Raw genomic sequence first — 24,519 nt, forward strand, 5'->3', positions numbered from 1 at the left:
TTATCAGGGCGCCTCCAACGTTTGTCTGACAGGAGTCGTGAAATACCAAACACACGATCGCTCCTTTACTTCCGCCTTTCCCAAAGCCTATTTGTCCCTGGATGCGACGGAAGAAATTACCAACATTCCAAGTAGGTATTCGCTGTGTAACCGATGATATTTTTTTTTAATTAATAGAGGCCTTCTTGTTTATTTATCACATCGTTGTTGCTATAAACCAATTGATGAATTTTCGAGAGCAATTCTTAGTGTAACACTGCCAGGCTGTAAAGTTGGTAAACGTGGCCATCTCTGAGTGGAGTCTGACCTGGCGACTGTACAAAGCATCATGTCACAGCTAGTACCCGTGATCAAGCGTAACATGCTATGCAATTATATCAAAATGGATTGTGCGTCCAGATTTACTGAAATGCAAACAAGACGCAAATTTAGGTGAAGACTGAAAAAACAAAATAATTGGAATTACGGCTATTCGTACCTTCCCGGAAGTGATCGTACCTATGATAACAACGCATGGGACAACCGTTAATAATACACGCTATTAATTATCACAATCTTTAATACAACTTGTAGAAATGTAGTAAATGCAATTATAACCACAGTTATGTTCATTTAATTCCGCTGTATTACATCTTTCAATGTTTACCACCAATTGTGATGGGATGTGATGGGGCTGGACAGGTGTCATTGCCAGAAATAGACAATAGAATCTGGTCAAGTAGAGATTTCCTGTCTATCCCATTGCAGTGACTATAATTACATGCAAATTTATTCAAGACAACAGATGATGTCATAGACTTTAAAGGTCTATTGTTTAGCCTAATTGAGATTATATTGTTATGTTAAGTAGTTCACAGCTTGGGGTTGGAAACAATAGTAAGTGAGGTAATCTTTTGTTTCATTTGTTCTGTGCCCACTTGTATTTGTCAGCTGATCATATGAAGCCATGTAATAAATGGTTGTGGTTACCAGAGGACGATATACCCTTAGGTACACTCTTAAGATGGCATTGAAGACAGCCACCCGTTATATACTTAATACAAAAATATGTGGACAGACTAATCTTGTAAATATCATTGTGGTCGTCAACGGCGATTGGTATGCAAATTACGTTTGTCTGACGCATTACAAAACAAAAGTCTAGACTGTCGTGGAATAATACACAACGCACGGACAGACAGTGTGATGAAACCCCTTCTTTATAAAGAGAAAAAAACCGGCCGATACAATATATGGCGATAGTGGTTCGCGTTCAAAAAGTGGGATAATTTTTAACATGGAATAACGGACATAAAATAAATCTTGATTCAGGTTACTTCCTGTTGTTAATTGGATTAAAACAGTTATATTTGCTAACAACTGGATCGTACATCTGTGTAAAAAATGCATGAATTTTAACTCTAATTTGGGCAGCGAATACTGCGTCTACAACTGCGTCAGCTGCGTCGCCGTGTTTATTGAACCAGAGAGTATCCAGAACAAAGCGAACAAACTTGAACAGTCACCTGCGTTACTGCATTTTCTTATTTTTAAAAATAGAGTTTGGCACACAATTACATATCGTCCATTGGTAATACACTGGGCCAGTGTAGAATTTATCATCAGGTTTTACGGCAAGTTGGGCATTTAATGGTGGAATTTTAATGGAAACATCTATAACATATCGAAAGCTTGGAACGTCACCTGTCTATTACAAAGCACACAAAAGTGAAAAAATGAAAAATACAGGCTCAAAATTAAATTTTGTTTTAATATATAATTATGCAATGCATTCTCTATGGCACATCCCGTGATGTTTATTTGACTGGAGAACACTGGCTAGACCGGAAGTCAGCCATCTTGTCCACTCATTTCTGGCGATGAGTTGTGGGACCATAACCTTCTTGTGTAGGTCTTTACCATTTGATGCTGTTTTAGTCATTTCTAATACATTCGGTGTCCTTAAATTCGTTATTTTCAGATATTAGGATTTTATCGGCACATAGGTTCCTCCAATAGACTTGTGTAACACAACCGTGTGATGCCAAATGACAATGCAAATAAAAGTTGATGAACACAGAATATGTTCTTCCAATGAATAACACATGTATGTTTATTTGGGATGCCATTTGGTGTTGCACATTTCTGTTACACAAGTCAGCTCTTCTGTGTCGATAACAATTCTAATATCTGAAAAAAACAAATTTGCAGCCAAAACAAAGTCAGCTTATACTTTCAGTTGCAAGACATGACAAAGTAAATGCTGCCTGTGATAGATATCAAGAATAAAATACAAAATAAACATAATCAAAGATGCCAACCACGCGCATTGGAAATAGATAGAACATGTTACGACAAGGAGTCTCCAGTGTTCTCCCCAGAACAATGTCTCAAAGTGGCGGCTAATTTGCATATAATTTACATACTCATTAGCATATGTCTGGAGATAAATAAAACAATAAGGACAGGCTTGCATGGATGAAATTGTGTCTTTATTTTTTAACAAATTTATGTACAAGATTAAATAAATCAGCTGCTGTATGCTTTCTATGTAATGTTGATTCTTCGGACCTTCATGGAAGCCCATTGGTCTGCAGCTTCCGAGAATGCCGTGATTTTCTTTGCTTCCTACTTCTAATACCCAGGGGTTTCCCTAACTTTCAAAGTAGGAGGCTAAATTAAAATAGTAGGAGGCTCCCAACAGCTGCGTAGCGCAATGCGAGCATGTTGCTTTCGCGGGGGGAGGGCTGCAGTGGGGTGTCCCCCCCCCCTCCATATACCAAAGACTTTTAGAAAGTGCAAGATATATTCCGTAATTCGTGGCATTTGGTGGCAGGTTTGAATATATTTTTGCTCATTTTGCATGTGGGCATGTGGTTTAAATAAAAAGACAAAATAGTAATTTGTTTATTGTGAAAGACTTTATTTGTGATAGTTTTATTTATACATGTAATAATATTATATAACAAACATATAGACATCTTAAAGCAATAGCAAAACTACAGGTTTAAATTACCATGCATAACTATAACATTTGCAGTAGAACCAGGCATGCCTTGCAATGTAAGCCAGTAATTACATATTACCGGTACTAACACTACAAACTTAAATTCATAAAATCAGTCGCAGTGAACAAGAAGAAATATAAAATTTAAAATTATACTTGTAGATTCATGTTTAAAATCTTTGAAAATACACCACCACAATAAATATCATGTACTTACTTAAATACTTGTATAAATAATATAAAACATAAATAGGTCTGGCATAAAATATGAATTAATTTATTTTAATAATCTCAGTCATATTTGTATGTAACTGACTGCTCAGTCTCACTACGGTGAAGTGTCTGAACGACATACTTTCTCGTATGGTAAACAGAAGAATTGTTCCACATGATAAATCCACAAAAACATATCCTAAAAAAACGAACTCGTGATCAGTGAATATATCATTTTTATCCAAAACCATGGGTAAACATGATAACAGAACTCGACAACTCGTGTATGAACAATAACTTTAATAAATATGATTTTACTTAGTAAAAATACTGTATTTTACTGCATAAAAACAAAAGAATTTCACAATGTTGAAAACTGAAAGTCTTTATCGTAGTGTTGTTAGTAATAGTTAAAAATGATACATCATCCACGTGAATCTGCTCATATGAGATCGAAAGAGTCTCTGTTTTCAACAGCCGTATATATCACTAAGTTTCCTTGATGGACCAAAAACTCTGTTCCTTGTTTGCACGTCATCATGTTCACAAAATCGCAGACAATTATTTGTAAGGGTGCCCTTTGAAATGGCAAATTTTCTTCATCGTTTAGTGAGTACTCCGCGAGGTATATAGAGTGTTCTCACATTAGCATAATTTTCCTTGAGTTACTCGTCACTTTCACACATGCACATTCTTGTCCTAACTTTTTTTGCACTCGTTTGTAATATTTATATGTTGTTGTTTTTTTTGTCTTTCTGAACATGATAGTTTATTTTTGATTGACATTCAACATGATCGTTTGAATTTTGAATTTAATGGCTGGTTCAAATTTATCCACTTTTACAATGATCAATGCTGCGTTCGAGTTGAGTTAATTACAAGCCTGATTTATATTGTTCTTGTGGTGTTTTTCGTCACATGCGCGTATTATTGAAATGTATCACTGGCTGTATTTGTTTTGTCATGTCTGGCAACTGAAAGTCCAAGCTGACTTTTTTTTGCTGTAATGACACCAAATGTACCAGAAATGACTAAAATGCCATTACAAATACAAAAGACTAACACAAGATTTGCTATGAACTCACAACTAGGACAGGTGAGCATTTTGTCTACAAAAACTAGCCCAACAATAGGGATTCTGAATGCCATGATGTTCCAATATGTAGAGTTTACAGTGACCACTAATACAAATGTTGTGGCAGGGAATTGGGAAAAAGATGTCAAATTCCTGTATTTATCTCACATTTACCCACCCCCATCATTGGTAAACTTTTATAAGTACATAAATGAAGTCGGGTTTTACCAGTGTTGGTGTTTGGTTTTTTACAAATATATTGAATCAGAGCTGAGGCACTGAAATTATGAATCATTGGCATGGAGGTTGAAAGACTGGAAAAAAATCTATTGTACAAATACATGTGCATATTTATTTATTATTGCAATACACTCATCAATGTAATACAATCACAATGGTTTCATATATGTAAATTAATTTCAAAATTTCTCATTTACGAATGTCATAATTATTACTATTTAAGCCTTGGACTTAATTATTAGCAGTTGGTTTACCTGGAGCAGACAAAAAAGCTGATAATAATTATTTAATACACTACAAAAAATGAATGAGAACTTTGAAATCCCATTAAGTAATAATTACCAAATACAATCAGCTGATTCATTACAGCTACTTCAGTTGTTTACTACTAATGATCAAATCCAGAAAAAGTTTGTTAATTTGTTTTGCCATTCATGGATTATTTAATTTTATATTTATTTGGACGAAGCAATATAAAATTTATGTTGATGCACATAAAAAATCCAAAACTAAGAGAATAGCTTTCATCAGTATCAAAGTTTGTTGATGTCTGCTTCATTGAAAACAGCTATGACCCGGAACAGTTCATTTGACTGTATGAACCCTGATACTATGCAACGATGCATTTGATTGGATAAAGCCACATATTGACACGAAAAACAATCAATCAGAATATCTCTTCCAAAAATAAACACAAATAAATTTATTTCCTTCACTTATGATGTGAGTTGAAAGCATGGCTGCTTTTCCGGGGCTTTCAAATCTTTATTGAAAAAAAAATCAACTATAAATGGTGACATTCGTCAAAATATAAAGATTTAAAATTACATGTTTAAGCAAGCATTGGTGTTGACCTCTTGGTGATCAGCAATGTCTGTGATGGTATGGCGGTTGCGTTTACTGATCATACAAGTGGCTGCCTTTGTTCTGGTCAGCACTGCAGTGACGTTGTTTCTGCTATAGGTCACGGCATACACTTGTGTTTTAACGAATGGTTTTACCGATATCGATTTGATATATTTGACATCACGTTGGCAGTAAAAATATGGGTACGATAATACACTTGGCCACATGTAAATTTTTAATGGCGTTTAAAAATTTGCAACTTTCTGTTTGGTGGTGTTATCACCTCACGGTGACCTGTTACGATCATAAGCCAGAATTTTCACAGTTATACCTTAAAACAATGAACCAGTTACCCTTAGCATGGCGGATCATCTTAGTAACACTAATTTTAGATAACACGGCACGGCACGCTGTTAAACCCCCTTGTAGAGAACGTTACCAACCAACCAACCGATCACTTACATCACATCCACTGTCCAGTAATCCAGTCTGCCAGCCCTAAAATATAGGCATTGTGTACTAATTGTAGAAGTACTATTACACACACTGCAAGTACCGGTAATGAATAGATCTTGCTGCAGTATAACCCATGTAAAACAATTGGAACTGATTGAGTTTTCACATCATATGCCCACGCATTGTGTGATGTCTCTGCAGCATAATGTTACGGTGAAGTGCACTGTGTTATCACCTCTTCAATGAGCAAAAGACAGTGAGATTCCTTCTTTTCATAATGATGCTGATCGATAATTTTGTGCTTTTGAATGCAAATTAAAGCATTGTGTTATTTTGGTAAATATCGCATAAGGTCAGACTTTCAGTCATTCTGTTTTTGGCACCTTTTGATACAATCTATGTCTCCAGTGTTTCAGTTGACCTCACTCTTGCTGATAAAGTCAAACTCATCAAACTATCACAGTCAACAAGTCTTGCCCACAAAAAGCTTGGTCCAAAATTAGAATCCTCAAAACTAGAGCGGAATACAAGAAACAATTTAAAATGAACATTGATGCATGCAGACAACACCTCACAACATTGTCAGAGTTTGAAGACATTGACAGTCTGCTATTGACATGGTTTCAGCAGGCAAGGGCAAAAAACATCCCAATATCTGGCCAATATTTCAAGAGAAAGCATTGCCATTCGCTGCAAATTACAGTGTGCCAGATTCGAATTGATGGCCGGTTGTCGCTACTACCGGTAGTTAAAATCGTTCAAAGTCGGCATTGAAAGCGCCAATGTCGCAAATGTGTTGCTGAAGAATGAACTGATGAGTTATGTGATGACTATACATGTAGTTCTGAGAACATTTTTAACACTGATGAGACTGCCGTTTTAGAGCACTACCTGACAAAACACTGGCAGAAAAAGCAAGGGCGGTAAGGTTTCAAAGGCGAGTTGGACCATATTGTTGGGTGCAAAAATGGGTATGCTTGTATATGACTAACTAGACAGATTCCCACTCAATGTTTTTATTAAAAAAACAACTAGCTAAATTATAATCAGGCCGTAAATGTGTCAAATAACATTTTGAAAGAGGCTTCACTTACCAATAAACTAACCAATAACCAATAAACTAACCAATAACCAATAAACTAACCAATAACCAATAAACAACTCAATATAAAAGAGTATAGCAGAATAAAATCTCATTTGCAGAAAATAAACCGACCACAAATTCTGACAAAGTACAATTTCAAAATCAGATGTAAAAAATAATAGATAATTAATTAATAAAAAAGTATTCAATTTGCATTGGAAAGAAGAAATTAATAAGAAATTAACGATAATAATAAAATTAATAACCAGAAAGGTAAATTTAAACTATAAACAAACAGGGAATTTAAAAATAAACCTGGTATGTAAAAATATCAATGTTATCAAATGTGAATGTCTCACTAGACTTCGAATTAAATTAAAACATACCAGACCAAAAAACCCCAAAGAATAAAAGATTATACGAGGCATGTTTGAAGAATGAAGTGGAGGATGAGGAACACATTATAATGTCATGTTCACTTTATAGCTTACAGCGGACAATCTTGCTAGAAGAGACTATAAAGAAATTTATGAACTTAACAAATCATTGGAATTTTTTAATTTCAATGAAAATCTAAAATACTATGATCCATATATCACTGGCAAAATTTATCAACAAGATGGCAACACTTCCCAAATTAACGTTTTTTTTAAATGTCCTTAGCTTATTACAGTGTTATATCTTGAATTCTGTATTTTATAATTGTATATTTTGTAATTATTGTTCGTATATTGTTTTGAGTTTTGTTAGTTAGTGCATGTTTACTTTGTTATGTAACCATTTTAAATCCTTTTGTGGAGCTTTAAGTGTTCTTTAATAAATTGAAATTTGAGTTGTGATTTAAATTTTACAAGTATACCATAATATTCATGTCTTGTTTGGTAAATTATTTTATTGAAACAATACAATAAATGTAAATACTATCACAGCCTCCACTTCTTCGCAAATTATATCTTCAGACTGGGCAGGTATTACAGCCTTGGAATTGTTGCGATTACTGACACAGACCATGGAACTATAAACCCCAGGAAGAACAACCACTTCGTTTGAACTATGATAGTTGCCGCGATGTCGAATGTTTATTTTGACTGTTTATTTTGTCGCATTAAAAAATAAGCCGATTTACGCAAATGAACGTTTATCTCCGACTATCGGTCATTTTCGGGGTCAATCGGACGACTCCGGGAGATCACGTGACCGAGTTGTTCCGGTTATAGCATAAAAAAACAATGGCGCCAAGACAAAAACACTGATAAATGATCGAAATTCAACGGGAAAAAAAAAACACATTGCCACTTCTGGCGATCGAAGGGAAACACGGAATTAGTCGGGATATCTCAACAACAAACAGCTCACCAAACCCCATGTTTCGCAAACTTTCGCAACCTTATTTTTTCGAGGGTTGAAAAAAACAAGAAGTAATCTAAAAACGACATTAAAAATTATGAAAACTCGCTAAAACTCCGACCCGTTGCATGATTTCCGGTACACTGAAGGTCACCCTGCAGACCGACTTGTTTGCGCATGCGTAGTGAACGAAATATTTTACTGCGCAGATATGAAATTTTTTTTTCAAGTTTTCCGTTTCCAGCAAAGCGGTTGAAACGGGCGTATCGGCGGCAATTAACATGGAGTATGACTAATGTTGTGGAAACAAAAGCGAAAGCACTGTAAGATAAACTAAGACAAAGGTTTTTTTAATCCTCTTAGTTTCGTTGTTCTTCCTGGGGTTTATAGTTCCATGCACAGACCCACATCATTTAAATTGGGGTTTAACAATTCACACCATTTAGACTGGGGGTCTGTGAGCATGCATGCAACCCATGAAACCACTCACACTTTTGTAAAATTTGTCACAGACAGGACAGACAACTGATATTTGGTACAAGGCATTGGAACTTGGTTTGGTGATGGTGGTAGCAGCATGTGGGCTTCGTTGCAAAATTCATCATCACCACCATCATATTCGTTATATTCAATTTCGTCCTGCTCCTGCTCTAAAATATATTTCCAGTCAATACAGTCTATGTCAAAAGCAAAAATTTCATAAGATGACATTGTAGAAGTGAAGACGCACAACACCCATGTTAGATGTGAAAGATGTGATATTTAACTCGGTAAACATGGAACCGCAGTGGCTTGTGGGAAAATTGTCCTTTTTGTTTACTTCCTGTCCAGAATATGTTAATTATGTACAGTATTTGAGCCAACATCCATATTAGCATATCTGACAAATGGGTCATTAGCACTTCTGTGTTTTAACTGTTTACCGAGACAAGCACAATAACCAAAGACTAGGGATCGTTTCTTAAGTCTTTTTTAGCAACCTTGCCCAGTGCTACAACAGATTTTTTCAGTTTTCTCCCAATAGAACACAATTTCAACATAGTATTTTCTTTTATTGTATGAATATTACATTATCATTGTTACAGAAAGTACTGGAGACAGACTTGAAATATTCATCATTTGAGATCTGTTATTTGGCTCTTTACCTGTTGGTCTGTGTCATAAATGTCATATTTAATATTTGTTATTTTCATCTCATCTCATAAAGTAAAAAAAAAACATTTCTGAAATTTGAGCACTGAGATATGGAGAAATCCTGCTTTCAAGACTACAATGTTTCACTTGTTGATTCTCCACTGATTCAATATAACTACACATTCTTGTAATTACTGTAAAGTACTTTATTTTCGCTGAAGGGATCAATCCTATATTTTATATTCAACTCATCAAAAATCAGCCAAATAAAATAACTTCATCTATAACGGGCAAAATGGCTTTTTAGCAGAAATTAAAGCTAAAATAAAGTAATTTACAGTTTGTTTCTTTTTTAGTCCCTGTTCGGACGCAGTCTGAAAGCGGGGACTTATGTTTTGACCTCTGTGTGTCCGTGCGTGTGTCCGGACCTGTATCTTAGAAATGTCTGGACCAATCACAATCAAACTTCACACATACATCATCCATGATATTATACATATACACATCAATTTGTTTCACGATCTGATTCAAGATGGCCGAATGGTGCCCATTTTTGTGCTAAAAAATCATCAAAATCAAGCATTTCTCGGCTGTTTACAGACGGTTTTTGTTCAAACTTGGTATATACGTTGGACTTACAGGACCTTGTTACTTGTAGTCTTTGATTAAGGTAGAAGCCTACTCGTAATTTTTGCATGACAATGTTCATTGGTTTATTATGTAAAATTATGAAGCTATTGTCCCATGGCACCATGAAATAGCATTTATTTTTTGCGTTAAAATGACATGTTTTGAGAAACTTGCTATTTTTTTAGAACAATTATATAAAACACAATGTTGCATTTTTTGACACTTTTTAAAATAAAAGTACCCCATCACCCATCAATTACCACATATTTTTTTTTTCAACTGATGTCACAAGCCTAAAATCTGAGATATCACATAATGTCCTTGCCATAGGAGCCTGACAAAATGGCAACTATCCACTAAAATACAACCATCATTTTTTGGAAAAATAAGGCTAGTGACCCCAACTTTTCTTAAAGGGACACCTTCCAGTTAAGATTAATTTTACAACAAATTTACTTTCTGGATTAAAATAACAATGGATAACAAAAGATAGATTAACATTGTAAACAACATAAACAATAGTGTCCCATGATTCTTTGGTGCAATCCATGGGATTGAGCGGTTCCCCTTTAAGGTAGCGAGAAGGGAAATTTTCACTTTTTTCTTGATTTTTCAAAAATTGATAAAACGGTTACTTTAGACCTTGATACATCACCCCAGGTTTACAAAAGATCGAAATTGCGAAATAACGTTGCTCAAATTAGTGTTTTAAAACACTAGCAGAAAAGACTACAACTGCCGTTTCGTGGATATTTGCATAGTGTTTATCTTTGGAAGGAATTAAATGATAACATCTTATCTGTATACTCTGTTGTTGACGATTCTGATATAACGGGTGATAAGCTTCCAGATGCAAACAATGCGTGTTTATCTAACGTCCATTGTCAGCATTATTGTCAGTCGAGACTTCGTCGGAGAAACATGGTCATACAGTACTCATTTCGCCCAACCTTCCGCTTTTACATCGACCGCTTATCGCTTAATTTCCGACCACGCGGTCTTGTCCGACCGGAAACCGACCGCATTTTAATCGCGTTTTTTTTTTTCGCTCGCTCGCTCATTGAAAACATTGACCGCTCGCCCAAACACTGAAAACTGGCACATGGGTGGTCGAAATGGTGGTTTTGATAGTAAAGTGTGAACATACAACTAGTATTAACTATTATTACATTCTGAACGACACTTCAAATCTAATAGCTGTATTACACTTGTATCGTGAAAGCAACTGAACTGAGACTTCTTGTTACGTATTTTGGGTGCTTGTTCTAGATGTAATATTTTTATTTTTATTTTAATGAGACAGTTACGTGAAAAAAGCCTAGGTAACTCCTTTTGACAGAGCAGAGAAACGAGGAAATGTTAGTGATTAATTCCAAAAATAACGATATCGAATCCACATCGGTCCACGTCTGGTAAAATTTGACATTCAATTTTTAAAATTAAGTCACGATCATTGAATGAGCTCGGTCAATACCGTATACGTACCGCAAAAGTGTTCCCACAAAAAATATTTTCGACTAAAAACGGCCACATGCCCTGAAAAAATCGAACAGAGCTTGACATGTATGAATAATTTATTGGGCTTAAATGAAAAACGTGTCAAATTTAGTTATAGCCATAACTATTTGGTGGCCAGTCGATGAACAATTCAAAGTCTTTCAGGGCTGAAAATCATCGACGCTACTCTGGTTTACTTTATTTCACAACTTGCAGAGAAAACTTATTCGCGTGAGCTCTAATGTATCTTAGCCTAGTATTTTCTTTTTGAACTAAGGTCAAATTCCATCAGTTTGTCAAAATATATGTTTTTCAGCGAATAATTTTGAAGCCTGTCACAGCACAAACAACTATGTGAATCGACGCCGGAGATTGGATTGTACGACGACCCTTCAATTAGCGTCAAATATGCTTTGTTACAACATCATTGATTGGCTGAGAGTCACCTGATCGGAGCACGAACTGGGTCACAGAACCATATTTGTCCGTATTATCAACAGGACTTTGCAAAATAACCACACCCACATTTTCAATCATTTTTAGCGCGGAAGTTGCCAACAAATGTAAAAAAAATCGTGAATTTCATGGATTCGAATAAAATAAAGCAAGCGATTGATAAGGATGATTATTAATATTTTCCCCGATGCTCTTCGAATTTTTATTTTTTTTATTTCAAGGTAAGAAATGGCTAGCTGAAGTTGCATCGTCTTCAATGCGGTTGTTTCACCGCGAACAACTCTAGCTCTGTTTTGGGCATGGTTTAGTTTTGCGATGTAAAATAAAATATATATTAAAATAATAATACTTGATTAATTATTTGGGGTTTCAGCCCACAAATCAGAATATTGTTTAAAATACAATATTCAGTCCAAGCCAAATCGAGGTCAAAGGGTCAGGTTGCGTGCATATAATTATATATAGTTAAAACAAAAAGTATTTGAACTTTTGTCAGCTGTTCAACATCTATAAAAACCAGAAAGACAATTATAAGACAATGTGAACCTCGGAAATTATTCTGTTAGTCCGAATTTTAAATGCGCGCGAGCGAGCAGGTGGGCGGTGATATTTCGGGGTTTGCGTGGCCGAAAATAAAGCGGAAATTGTCCGGTCGAATTCAACAAGCGGTCGCAAAAGCGAGAGAAAAAGGTGATTGGAAAGCGGAAGCGGGCGGGAGGTTGTGCGAAAGGAGTACTGTAACTTTGCACAACTTTCTTTTAAATCGTTTTATTTTCCAAGTCAATATTCTATTTTACTAATACATTTTTTTTCTAACGCAATGGTGAAGAAAAGAAAGAAAGCGTTGACAGACGAGGCAAAGAAAAATCTGCCACTCAGTGTCGCACTCTGACACAGCAATTTTTTTCAAACATCGGCCATTTTGTTTCACCATGAAAACCGTTTTATTAGATGTCTTATCTGAGACACTTGATCGATTAGCTTGTTTGTAAACTGTCAGCGTGTACAGTGGGACAGTAATGTTTGTCAGAGGATTATCCCTCGTTGTTCGTTTGCATAACAATGGAAAACCCGAACGTTCTTGGAGTACGGACTCAAATGCCAGCAGTTTTCTTCATTTTTCGCGCTCGAGCTTGAAATTATTCATTATCTGACACTCTTTATGAGTTCTATGATATCAGTGGTTAATATGTTTGGCCATTTTAAGTTTATATTTATAATAATGCAGCAAATCTACAGTGTTTTATTAACCAAAACTGTTTTTCGCGTTTTTCTCGAGTTGAAGTTTTGATCGAGAACGACTCATTGGGACCGCCGCCAAATCAAGTGCGTTCGGACTAGGACATTCAAACTCGCAGTTATCGTTCAAAAGGTAATGATGGTGCGAAATATGTCTGGGTTTTTAAAGAAAATGCTTTGTCACAGAATAATAGTCTGTTAAAGGTGCCAAGTATGAAATAATTTGGGGACAAAAAAACAAACCTGCATAGAAATCGGAATAATAAATCTTTTGATTATCGGAGACGCATTTCAATGGACTTGATTACGAACAATGCATAACTTAAATTTCACCAGGAAATCCCGCAGTGTGGTCTCGCAATCGCGTACTTAGTCATTTTTACAAGGTTCGCCATTTTTGATGTCACATGATAATTATGTAAACAATGTCTGTCCAGTTTATGCGAACTTGCACCTCTATATTTAGTCTTTTGATATATATAACCTAAATTACTGTTCTGAACGAGACAACAGACAGAGAATGTTTTATTTAAAAACGTCACAAAACCTTCTCGCTACCTTAAAGTGCCTGTGAAATGGCTGCTATTTTCACGTCTAAAATTATCAATTGATACATAAATATTATTAATTTTTATGTTTCTAAGCATAAATTATTTTTTTTAAGTGAAAAAATGTTTTAAACTCAGTCTACAGCAACTTTATTTTTTGTATTTTAAAACGAGGCTCCTCATTAGCTATTCATTGCCATACAGAAATTCCCCTTGTGACGTCAGAAAGGGAAGTTGCTGGGCAGCTCGCATTGCCGATACGTGTAAATAAGGCAAATTTCTTGTGCAGTTTTCTCGTCTTTGACTAAATTGTCACTAATGTACTTTTTCGTCGAGGAAGAACGGGCCATAATGAACACTTGGATATCAAATTTGTCGCATGGGGTTGAGTTAGATGCGAGATATGTCCGTTCTGGTGTGGCTGGTCGCAGTGATGTCACCGTCCCCGGCGCACGTTTGTAAACTATCATTGAACCTCGGCACTGGACAACTTTCGAGTCGGTAAGAAGTTCTAGTTTTTTTTGTTCTAGTTGAGCTTACTACTCTTTATAAAATATCTTATCGATAATTTCAAAGAGGTATGTGTGAACTCTTTATTATGCTCGATAAACTTAGATCGCGAATTTCCTCAGAAATATTGCCTGCTTCGTTCAAACGTGCATTGGCATCCATATATTTTCGTTCATGGTCGAAGACGTGAGTGTCTCGTGTGGCCCGAATGTCATCGGCGTTTTACTTTATCACGTTTGATTTTTTTTTTGCACAAATGAAACTCTTATTTTTTTCCACCATCAACAATTTCTGATATGGTTGTTGGGATCGGCCGACGTCTCTGTGGGCTGCTCTACACACGTAAAATGCCCAATGTTTTGACCTGGCTTCCCTTCACACGAAGCGCGGGTGTGCATTACATCCGCAAGTTTCAAAATTTTAAACGTAAATTTGAAAAATGTTTGGTGAAATAAAATTGACATATTATTATGAAAAGAAAATGAAGAAAAAAAATTTAATTATTTTTTGAATAATCGTTTGAGAGGATTGGGTGGCAATTGCTTATACTTATGTACTAATTGTAAATGTGTTCAATATTTTTTTCATCCATAATTCAAACACATATATAACATAATAATAGTTGCCTTTATTATAGTAAAAAAAGATGCATCATAAAACGAATGAATTACGTATAAACAAATGCCAAATAAAGATTGTGACCTTATTTATTTTCTAAACCTCCACAGGTTAACGAGGGGATACTTGAAGTTCATTGAAAAAGACTTACAGTACTACCAGAGTGAGCAGTAACAGATTTATCAATATTTATGTCAGAGAATTATTTACGACTTAAATTACCAAATCTTGGTTTTTCATAGATTCCAAAATCTGAAGATGTGTTTCCTTTTTTTCATTGTCACACAGTGTCACTCAATTAAAACCATATACTATAGTAATAGTAATCTATGTACAAATTATATTTTATTCACATTATTTTCCTCACATACATGTACAGACAATCCAATGTTTACATTGTCATATTTCTTTGTTCATCACAAGTCTAAATAAAATTTGTGAACTGTGTAACGTAGCCTGTTTTTTATTAGCATAATTGTTGCAGCATCTGGAAATGTATTTACACTGTTATGTGAATCTTGTAGTGTGGCAATGAACTGCCGAGACTTTGTCAGGGTGGGCATACTGGCTGTTGAGTGGCAGGGGTGCATCATCAAGTGTATGTAATACACAATCTCCTCCAACATACAAGTCTAGTGTATTCATGGAGGTAGTCTCTTTTCTACCTCCATGGTGTATTGAAGAGCTCTTCTACGTAATCTGTAAATTATAATGAGAGCATTTTGATTCAACAATAGTAGATAGAAAACCATAAAGAATCATATCATACATGCTCTATTGAAGTACATTTCCAGTAGAAGCATCAAAATTAAAATAAAAAGAAAACATATTTTGACATTCTAGACGTTAAACTATAGTGATCAATAAAATAGGGAAATAACTAAAAAAAACGACAAATCACAGTTACTAAATAAATGACCGCCGCGTGGAAATAGATTCAGTTGAAATGGGTGAACGCGTCGGGTCACGACGAGGACAAGTGCGTGACTGGTGGCGTTTAATTGGATAACAAAAATAATTGAGAGCAACACACATACAGACAAATTCAGAGTGGACTCGAGTTAGCGTGATTGTCATACTTATTTACTTGGTGATAACGCATTGACAGCCAAAGCCCGGATTCTTATTCCATAAATGATTTCTAGACATCTCGACCCAAGACATTTCGACCCAAATTGAACATCTCGACCCACCGCATCGACGCGACCCTGTCTCAATGTGGCGACGCGAACCTCTATCTAGTTCAACGTTGATCGACATCTTTTAATTCGAAACATCGTGTACTATCTACTAGTATTTCCAACGCGTGTGGTCGGCGCCTTTGATTGCGTTAATTTTGTTTTTTATTCGCGAAATCTATCACTGGCAGCGTTTGTTTTGTCATGTCTCATAACTGAAAGTCCAAGCTGACTTTGTTTTGGCTGTAGGTATGAAAAACGGGTCGGGATTTTTTGGGGTGGAGATGTCCAGTACCCCCATAAAATTATTTCGCAGATCAAGCTAGAAGGAAAGTAACAGAGGTGTGAATTCGACATTCAACACCAATCACCGAACAATTCAGAAACTTTTAGCCTGCGAAAATGAAAACAATTAGCAGTGTGTGAGGACTGCGTAATTTCCTGTTTGTCCGACGCGTCGTTTTCGTGTTACTATAAAAAATTATTGATACCTTTACATAACGCAAACTTAATTGTCTCTATAAAGCGATAATCAGGATGGCAAAACAAGTCAAATGATTTGAAACACTTACCCGACGTCTCTATCTCTTCTGAAATCCGCCTCGGTGATCATGGGCTGGTTCGGAATCTATTTCTTTCAAAATTGTTGGTATTGCGCCAGGTTTAAGTTGTCGGCGCTTCTCTTTAAAACCTAGTTGTTTTTTCACGGCCGAAGACAGTTTTTCGAAAAAAGAATCTGAGGTGAAGTGGACACTACATATGACGCTGTAAGGAGAAGGTCCACCCCAACCTTTTCTCGTTGTTTTCACGGCTTTCGTTTACTGACGTCGCACCTTCGGATCGTTTGGAAAAGTGTGAATACTTACACTATGACTATACGTATTACTGCAACCGCCCACAACACAACGTTTAACCATCACAAACGTTTGTTCTGAAAACAACTTCTAAAAACTCTCTATCTCAAAAAAAAAAAAAAAAAAATTGACAAAAAAAAGAAATGCCGACCGAAAAATGTATATCGTTTAAAAGTATGTTGAATCACGCAGTGTTATATAAGTACAGCTCAGGAGTATGGCTTCCTCTCATATTTTGGCATTTGGTGGCGCACTTTCGGCGAGAGTCGGAAATCCGGAAACAGTCGACCGTTTCAGGATAGGTGGGCGTGGCTACAGCACGAGATATATCTTAAATTTACTTGGATAGGAGTAACCATTTTGACAAAAACAATCAATAACTGCCCACTTCAGTAGGACACGGATCTAAAATAGTTAACGTGAGAGTGGGCATTGCACAGACACTTTAAAGGGGAACCACTCAATCCCATAGATTGCACCAAAGAATTATGGGACACTATTGTTTATGTTGTTTACGAAGTTAATCTATTTTTTTTTTTATCCATTGTTATTTTAATCCGGAAAGTAAATTTGTTGTGAGATTAGGCTTAACTGGAAGTTTATTTGGCTTGCTTTTTAATTGAGTAATTAGACAATGAAGATGGTATCATATATCCAACATGTTATATATTTTCTGAAAGCTTATTATACAAACTTTGTAAAACTTGTCTTTATTTTAAATATCCAGAATGCGATTTTGATTTTGGGTCAAAAATATGCTTTTTTGGACAAAAGTGGTTTAAAAAAAATAGCTTAAAAACTTCAAGTCCGTTTGTGGGTAAAATTACATCACTGGATACCTTGGTATACTACTAATTCAAATGCGTCCACTCATCTCTCTAAAGGCTTTCAAAGTCGCACAGCATGACCTCAAAGTTCACTCTTTTCTATTTTTGCATAATTTATATATCCATGTTAATTGCGGACTTGTTATTTTTGTTCCACTCGCCGTAATAAACTGTCCGGACGCATTTTGAAGGGGGAACACCTTGTCAATAATGTGTGAAAATTTCGAGGCAAATAGCCAAAGCGTTTATCAGCTATTTTAATTTAAACCCCAAGAATTCACCAAAAATAGAAGACGAGAAAAAGGCTAATTTGCATATTTGCGTGTTAAACCGGGAATTACTGCTTTGTCATACTTTGTCATACTTTCTAGACTATTGAAATTGAAAGTTAACGTATAGACATAAACATTTTATATAAAATTGTTGGACCAGAACAACTGCTCTTGAATATATAAATCAGAAACACGTCATCCATACCAGCGTTTTGATGGGGTCGGTAAAAACACGTGGCAATGGCCAGTAAATATGATGTCATCTCATGAATTATTAAACAGGGGGCGGTCCTAGAAAGGTGACCTTTTATCACGATCAAAACATCATGGCTTCTCTTCGATGTATTTTCAATAAAAAATCTACGAGTATTTCAGAGCCTATGGTTTACCGTGAAGAGTACAAAGTGGGATATTAAATTATTTATCCTCAATGATTTTTATGTAGTATTGAGAACCAACTCCAGGAAGCGAACGCACAATAATGAATAATCGCGTAATCCTAGAATCGAAACGTGAGGCACAGAAGTTTTGTTCATCGTTTCCAATCCCATTTTTCCCACTGCAACATATTTGTTAAAAGAAATATTTGAATTCTGTTCGTTTTTTAAGGAGGCAATTTTTAATTTTTTCCGATTTTGGTAACGCCTTATTCAGGGATTTTCTAAGACAGTCGCAGACAATCAGCGCACGGATGTACGTACAAAACATGCTGTTGTACTACCGGCGACGGTCGCCTGCAAGAAGAGAGCTCCAGCTCCTAACGTAAAAGTTTTAAAATTTCGACCGGTTTTAAATAATTAGTGTTGGAAATCTGACATGTTTTAAGAGTGCAAAATTAAGGTGCATTTTCGAGTGGTCGTTTTTTTCTGAATAGAAATCGGCAAATGAAAAAAAATAGGAGTGCTAAACAGTGTGCTTCGTTAGTTTAAAAAAATGGAATGTCCGTCAAATTGACGTAAACTTCCCCATTTTTCACGGAAAAAGCAAAAGTCGTGGCCGATTTGCAGGCTAAAAAACTCAAAAATCAAAACAAAATCATCAATCAGTAAGTATTATGACAAGGAAAACAAAGCATCGGACGCGGAGAAGCGGTCAGCGCGTCAAAAAAGTTGTTAATGTATCAAGTTACCTCTCTCTGTGATTTATTTTTCATTGAAATTATTTGCTTGTTTTTAATTAATTTTAGCGTACCTCTGCAATTTATTTTAGCATTGTCAGTTGTTTGCTTCATTGAATTAAACGGAGTTCGTCCGGTTGCAAACAAAGCTGTCTCGCACCACCTAGCAAAACTTCGAATGATCGAAGTATAGTACCCATTGGACAAAAGATACACGAAAGTTTGTATCTCCCCGACCCAGTGCAATATATCCGGTTAGAATCAAAGCTCAGGTGTCCCTTATTTGAGGGACCAGATTCTGCAGTAAATTCGGGATGGGATTTAGAAAAAAATAAAATGGGACTTTTAAGGTGTATTTCGGCGTCATTTTCGTACATTTCAATCATTCCTGATGCCTAAAATAGAGTCTAAGTTTTACCGTAGTCATTGACGCCTATTCAAGAGTATGATGTTTATTGTGACTAGCGTGAATGGGTAAGCTTCGTTTCGACAATGAGCAGTTATCACTGTAAACAATGTTAAATTATTCTTCACATGCTCAGTTTATTTTTTGAGAATAATTATTAGTCCCCGTTCGAATGTAGTCCGAAAACGGGGACTTATGTTTTGCCCTGTGTGCGTGCGTGCGTGCGTGCGTCCATCCGTGATCAAAGTTCAAACTTCACTCATACATCACACATTATATGGGACATATGCACATGCATTTTTTTCATGATCCGATTAACGATAGCCGAATAGCGGCCATTTTAAGGCCGAAAATGCATCAAAATCGCACATTTTCACCATTCCGGACCCGGATCTCAGTTATGCATGGACGGATTTTGTTCAAATTTGGTACATACATTAAACATAATAGGACCTTGATGCACGTCATTTTTTGGGGGGGATCGGGTTTGAAATGGCCGACTGGCGGCCATTTTGTTTTAAAGAATTCAGTTCTGGATCCGTATCTGAGACATGCTTGGATTGATCGAGTTCAAACTTCACACACACACAAGGTACATCATGTCACAAATATGTATGTGCATTTGTTTCATGATCTCATTAACGATAGCCAAATGGCGGCCGCTTTAAGGCCGAAAATGCATTGAAATCGCACATTTTCACCATTCCGGACCCAGATCTCAGTTATGCATGGACGGATTTCGTTCAAATTTGGTACATACATTAAACATAATAGGACCTTGATGCACGTCTTTTTTTTTCCGGATCAAGTTTGAAATGGCCGACTGGCGGCCATTTTGTTTTAAAGAATTCAGTTCTGGATCCGTATCCGAGACATGTCTGGATTGATCAAGTTCAAACTTCATACACACAAGGTACATCATGTCACAAATATGTATGTGCATTTGTTTCATGATCTCATTAACGATAGCCAAATGGAGCGCTTTAAGGCCGAAAATGCATTGAAATCGCACATTTTCACCATTCCGGACCCGGATCTCAGTTATGCATGGACGGATTTTGTTCAAATTTGGTACATACATTAAACATAATTGGACCTTGATGCACGTCTTTTTTTTTTCGGATCAAGTTCGAAATGGCCGACTGGCGGCCATTTTGTTAAAGAATTCAGTTCTGGATCCGTATCCAAGACATGTCTGGATTGATCAAGTTCAAACTTCACACACACATGGTACATCATGTCACAAATAGATATGTGCATTTGTTTCATGATCCGCTTAACAATAGCTGAATGATGGCCATTTTAAGGCCGAAAATGCATCAAAATCACGTATTTTCACAATTCCGGAACCGGATCTCAGTCATGCATGGATGGATTTTGTTCAGATTTAGTACAATGTGTTGTACATATGCAGGTGCATTTCGGTCATGATCTGCTTTGAATGTATATGTCACTCAAATATGAACGGAACGGGGACGTGTCATTGACAATGACTTGTTTAAAAATAAAATCTCTCAGTCAATCAGAAACTCGGATTCACGCCTTCAGGGAAAGTCACGTTTGGACGCTCACATCGATTTTGTTTTTCGTTCGGTGGGCTGATGCCTTCAGTGTAGCTTTTGCCTCTTCCGACATAGAAATCATCTGAATCTTCTTTCTACATCTCTTTCTTTTCACACCACGCATAATGTAATGATAAAAACTAGGAAAAAACGCTGAGGAAATATAATGTTTGGTTTGCTAGCGAGCGATAACTGATTTGAGAAGAATTGCACATGCGCGTGAATTGAATGAACTATGACCGGTACAATCTCGATTTGCATATTGTCAATCAAAGGTCCTTTTATTTGATTACTCATGCAAATTAGGCAATTGGACATAAACATTGCCACGTGTGAGTGTTTTTAATTATTAACCAGAAAATAAACAGCAATTTTAACGGTGTTCCAATAAGAATTCATTGGTCAAATTTTCACAGAATGTTCTTTCGATAAAAATCTATATAAAAAACGAAAAAAAAAATATTTTTGATTGAAAATTCACAAATAAACTGCATCTCTACCTTAAGTACAATTTATTACAAAATGAACAAACCTGAGTATTTGCATTCACCTTTATAATATGTTTAATTATAGGATGATTACTGATGTCCAATTAGCTGTGTTTGCCAACATGCTTGGTGTTGTCATATTCCTGCTAGTGGTACTATACCATTACATAGCTGTAAATAATCCAAAGTCAAAGCTGGAATAAATGCAAGTGAGTATTTACTCCTAATGTACCATCATGTAGACAAATAGTTAGGGCAGTGTTCTCCCCAGGCCTCTGAAGCATCACAATACCATGACACTTAGACACTCGGCCATGATGCTTACCATTGGTCTGTGATGCTTGGTCACTCACAAATGATGCTTATTGCTTTGTTTACAAATATAACAATGATCTTAACATTAAACACAAGGTATAGGTCAATGAAAAGTCGCTGACTTTAGTGCTAAAATGTTGTAGCAGAAAAAATGTTGTCATTATTGATTTATTAATTTCATCATATTTTGATAACTCTCACAGACTTTACAAATTTAGCACAGAAAAATGTTTTCTCTGACGTCATATGAACTGACAGTGACATGGACACTAAAACTGACTGTACTTGTTGTACACAAAATAATGATGAACTAGTTACTTCCATGGATAACAATATATTTACCGACTGGCTATCAAATAAGTCTTTCTATTTTATTTTGCTGTTCTATTTCAAACTACTAGTATTTGATACACCCATAAAATACAATGGAGCAAAATGATATAAAATATATCAGATATCAAAATATCTGGTCTTAAATTAATTGTAGATAGGTTGACTAATTAGTCTCCGTTCGGATGAAGTCCGAAAACGGGGACTTATAATTAGGTCTCCGTGCGTCTGTGCATCCATGTGTACGTCCGTAGTCATATCTCAGAATCCCTTGGACCGATTCCGTTCATTCTTTGCATGTGCCTAGTACTTTATGTGGGACATATGCACATGCAGTGGTTTAGCGATTCGATTCAAAATGGCCGACTGGCAGCCATCTTGTTTTTTGAAAATGTTGTATTTTGGACATGCTTTGTCAGTTGTCATTCAAACTTGGTACATAGATTATAGATGTTAGGATACATGTCCATGACGATTTATTTCGCAATTGGATCAAAGATGGTTGACTTGCAGGCATCTTGTTTTGTTTTTTTATGCGGTATTCTGGACGTGCTCTGTCAGTTTTCATTCAAATTTGGCACATACATGTACTTTATACATGTTAGGATGCATGTCCATGACAATTAGTTTCAAAGTCTGGTCAAGGATGGCCGATTAACAGCCATCTGACTTTTTGGCCTTACTACTATATTTCCACAATTTATGTACCATTTTTATTTGTATTTGGCACATACATCATACATATCAGTGTGTTTAGTAATCAGATCAAAGATGGTCGAATAATGGCTGTTTTTATTTTTGGCCATATTACTACTACACCGAACACATATTTTGATGTAAATAAACAATCTGTTGTATACGCCACTTGGAACTCAAGTTTCAAGGACACGCTCGCGACAACCCCTCTGCTTTAATATGACGAGCACAAAGAGAACTTTCAAAAATTTAATGGGGACTGTGTCATTTTCAATGACTTGTTTTTATAAGAACAACAGTTATTGTATCACAATGTTGTTGGGGCAACAGATTATTATGCAAATAAAATTATGCAAATTAGATATGTTATGCAAATTAGCTGTGGTGCTTGATATGGAGTCAAAGGAGAACACTCTAGGGGGTAAATATTGGCATCACTAATAAGTTTGAATATAACATTATAATAAGCCATTTGATTCTTATATCTGCTCTGAAGTTGAATACTTAACTGAACTGTATACTGTTCTTAGTGATTGTGGGTTAATGATCAACTGAACATCAAATCAAATCAAATCAAGTGAACATGATAATGATACATGTAATAATAATATGAGGTTATTACGAGCATACCTCAAAGTATGCACAAAGACAGTACACCGGAAGTAGCGACCAACGCACAGGAGAGGTGGATGCGATGGCGTACTGAGTGCATACTTTGCGGTATCCTCGTGATAACCTCATTATTGTACATCTTTTCCTTCTAAGGATACATCATGGGAATGCCAAAATCTAAAAAGTTTAGAACAGAATCAGCGAACTTCTTTTTGTGGAGTCTGGTCAAACCCTGGTGTCAGCCATGTTTGTTTTTATTATTCCTAGATTATGCACGTAATCATTCCATATTTGGAATTAACATTTCCTTATATGGTAGGATGAAAATGCCCCATAAAATACCAAAAAATTACGTTACAGTGACAGTTGTATAACAATAATTATGCATCTGTCAACGTAATGCCATAATTTACCATGTGCCATAATTTTGTGGTGTTACCATATTAAGAAATGCGAATTCCAAATTACACGCATAAGCATAGTCTAATAATAAAAACAAACATGGTAGCTCCCAGGGTACTTTATTTAAAGTTTCACTTGCACATTTCATTCACAAAAAAAAAACATGATGTATCATTGGGAGGAAAACATGTATAATAATAAGGTTAGTTTGAGGGTATCGCAAAGTTTACACTCAGACAGTACTTGGTCGATACTCTCGCTGTACTCACTGTACTTCGTGCATACTTTGTGGTATTGTCATAATAAACTTGTTAAAATAATAAATCTGAATATTTTGTCTTCTACAAACCCATTTTTGCAATGTTTAATTACCAGTTTGGTATCATTATTATTGATTTTTTTTTTGCAGATCTTTCAAAGATGGCTGCATGTATGATATACAAATATACCGTCAGTGATGGAGAGAAGATCCATCTGAGTTGAAGTCAACGTCCTCTCTCCTGTGAAGATGTCAACTATATTACTTGCTATAACAACACTAAATTTATTAAATAAATTTATTATTTGAAAATAATATATAA

General features: G+C 35.8%; 1 protein-coding gene across 1 annotated transcript; it reads left to right on the plus strand.

Moving 5' to 3' along the window:
* Positions 1-24: 24 nt before the first annotated feature.
* On the plus strand, positions 25-24,519 carry LOC144346262 (dolichyl-diphosphooligosaccharide--protein glycosyltransferase subunit 4). Its single transcript, XM_085492803.1, has 3 exons — positions 25-131; positions 21,669-21,792; positions 24,348-24,519. Exon 2 carries the CDS (start codon positions 21,670-21,672, stop codon positions 21,784-21,786), a length of 117 nt encoding a protein of 38 aa, XP_085348929.1. The 5' UTR covers positions 25-131; position 21,669; the 3' UTR covers positions 21,787-21,792; positions 24,348-24,519.

The sequence above is a fragment of the Saccoglossus kowalevskii genome, chromosome 18 (assembly GCF_978046115.1).
Source record: "Saccoglossus kowalevskii chromosome 18, keSacKowa6.1, whole genome shotgun sequence".
NCBI classification, from domain to species: Eukaryota; Metazoa; Hemichordata; class Enteropneusta; family Harrimaniidae; genus Saccoglossus; species Saccoglossus kowalevskii.

Coding starts and splice junctions, on each gene's coding strand:
- LOC144346262 (XM_085492803.1), top strand. CDS start 21,670: ATGATTACTGATGTCCAATTAGCTGTGTTTGCCAACATGCTTGGTGTT.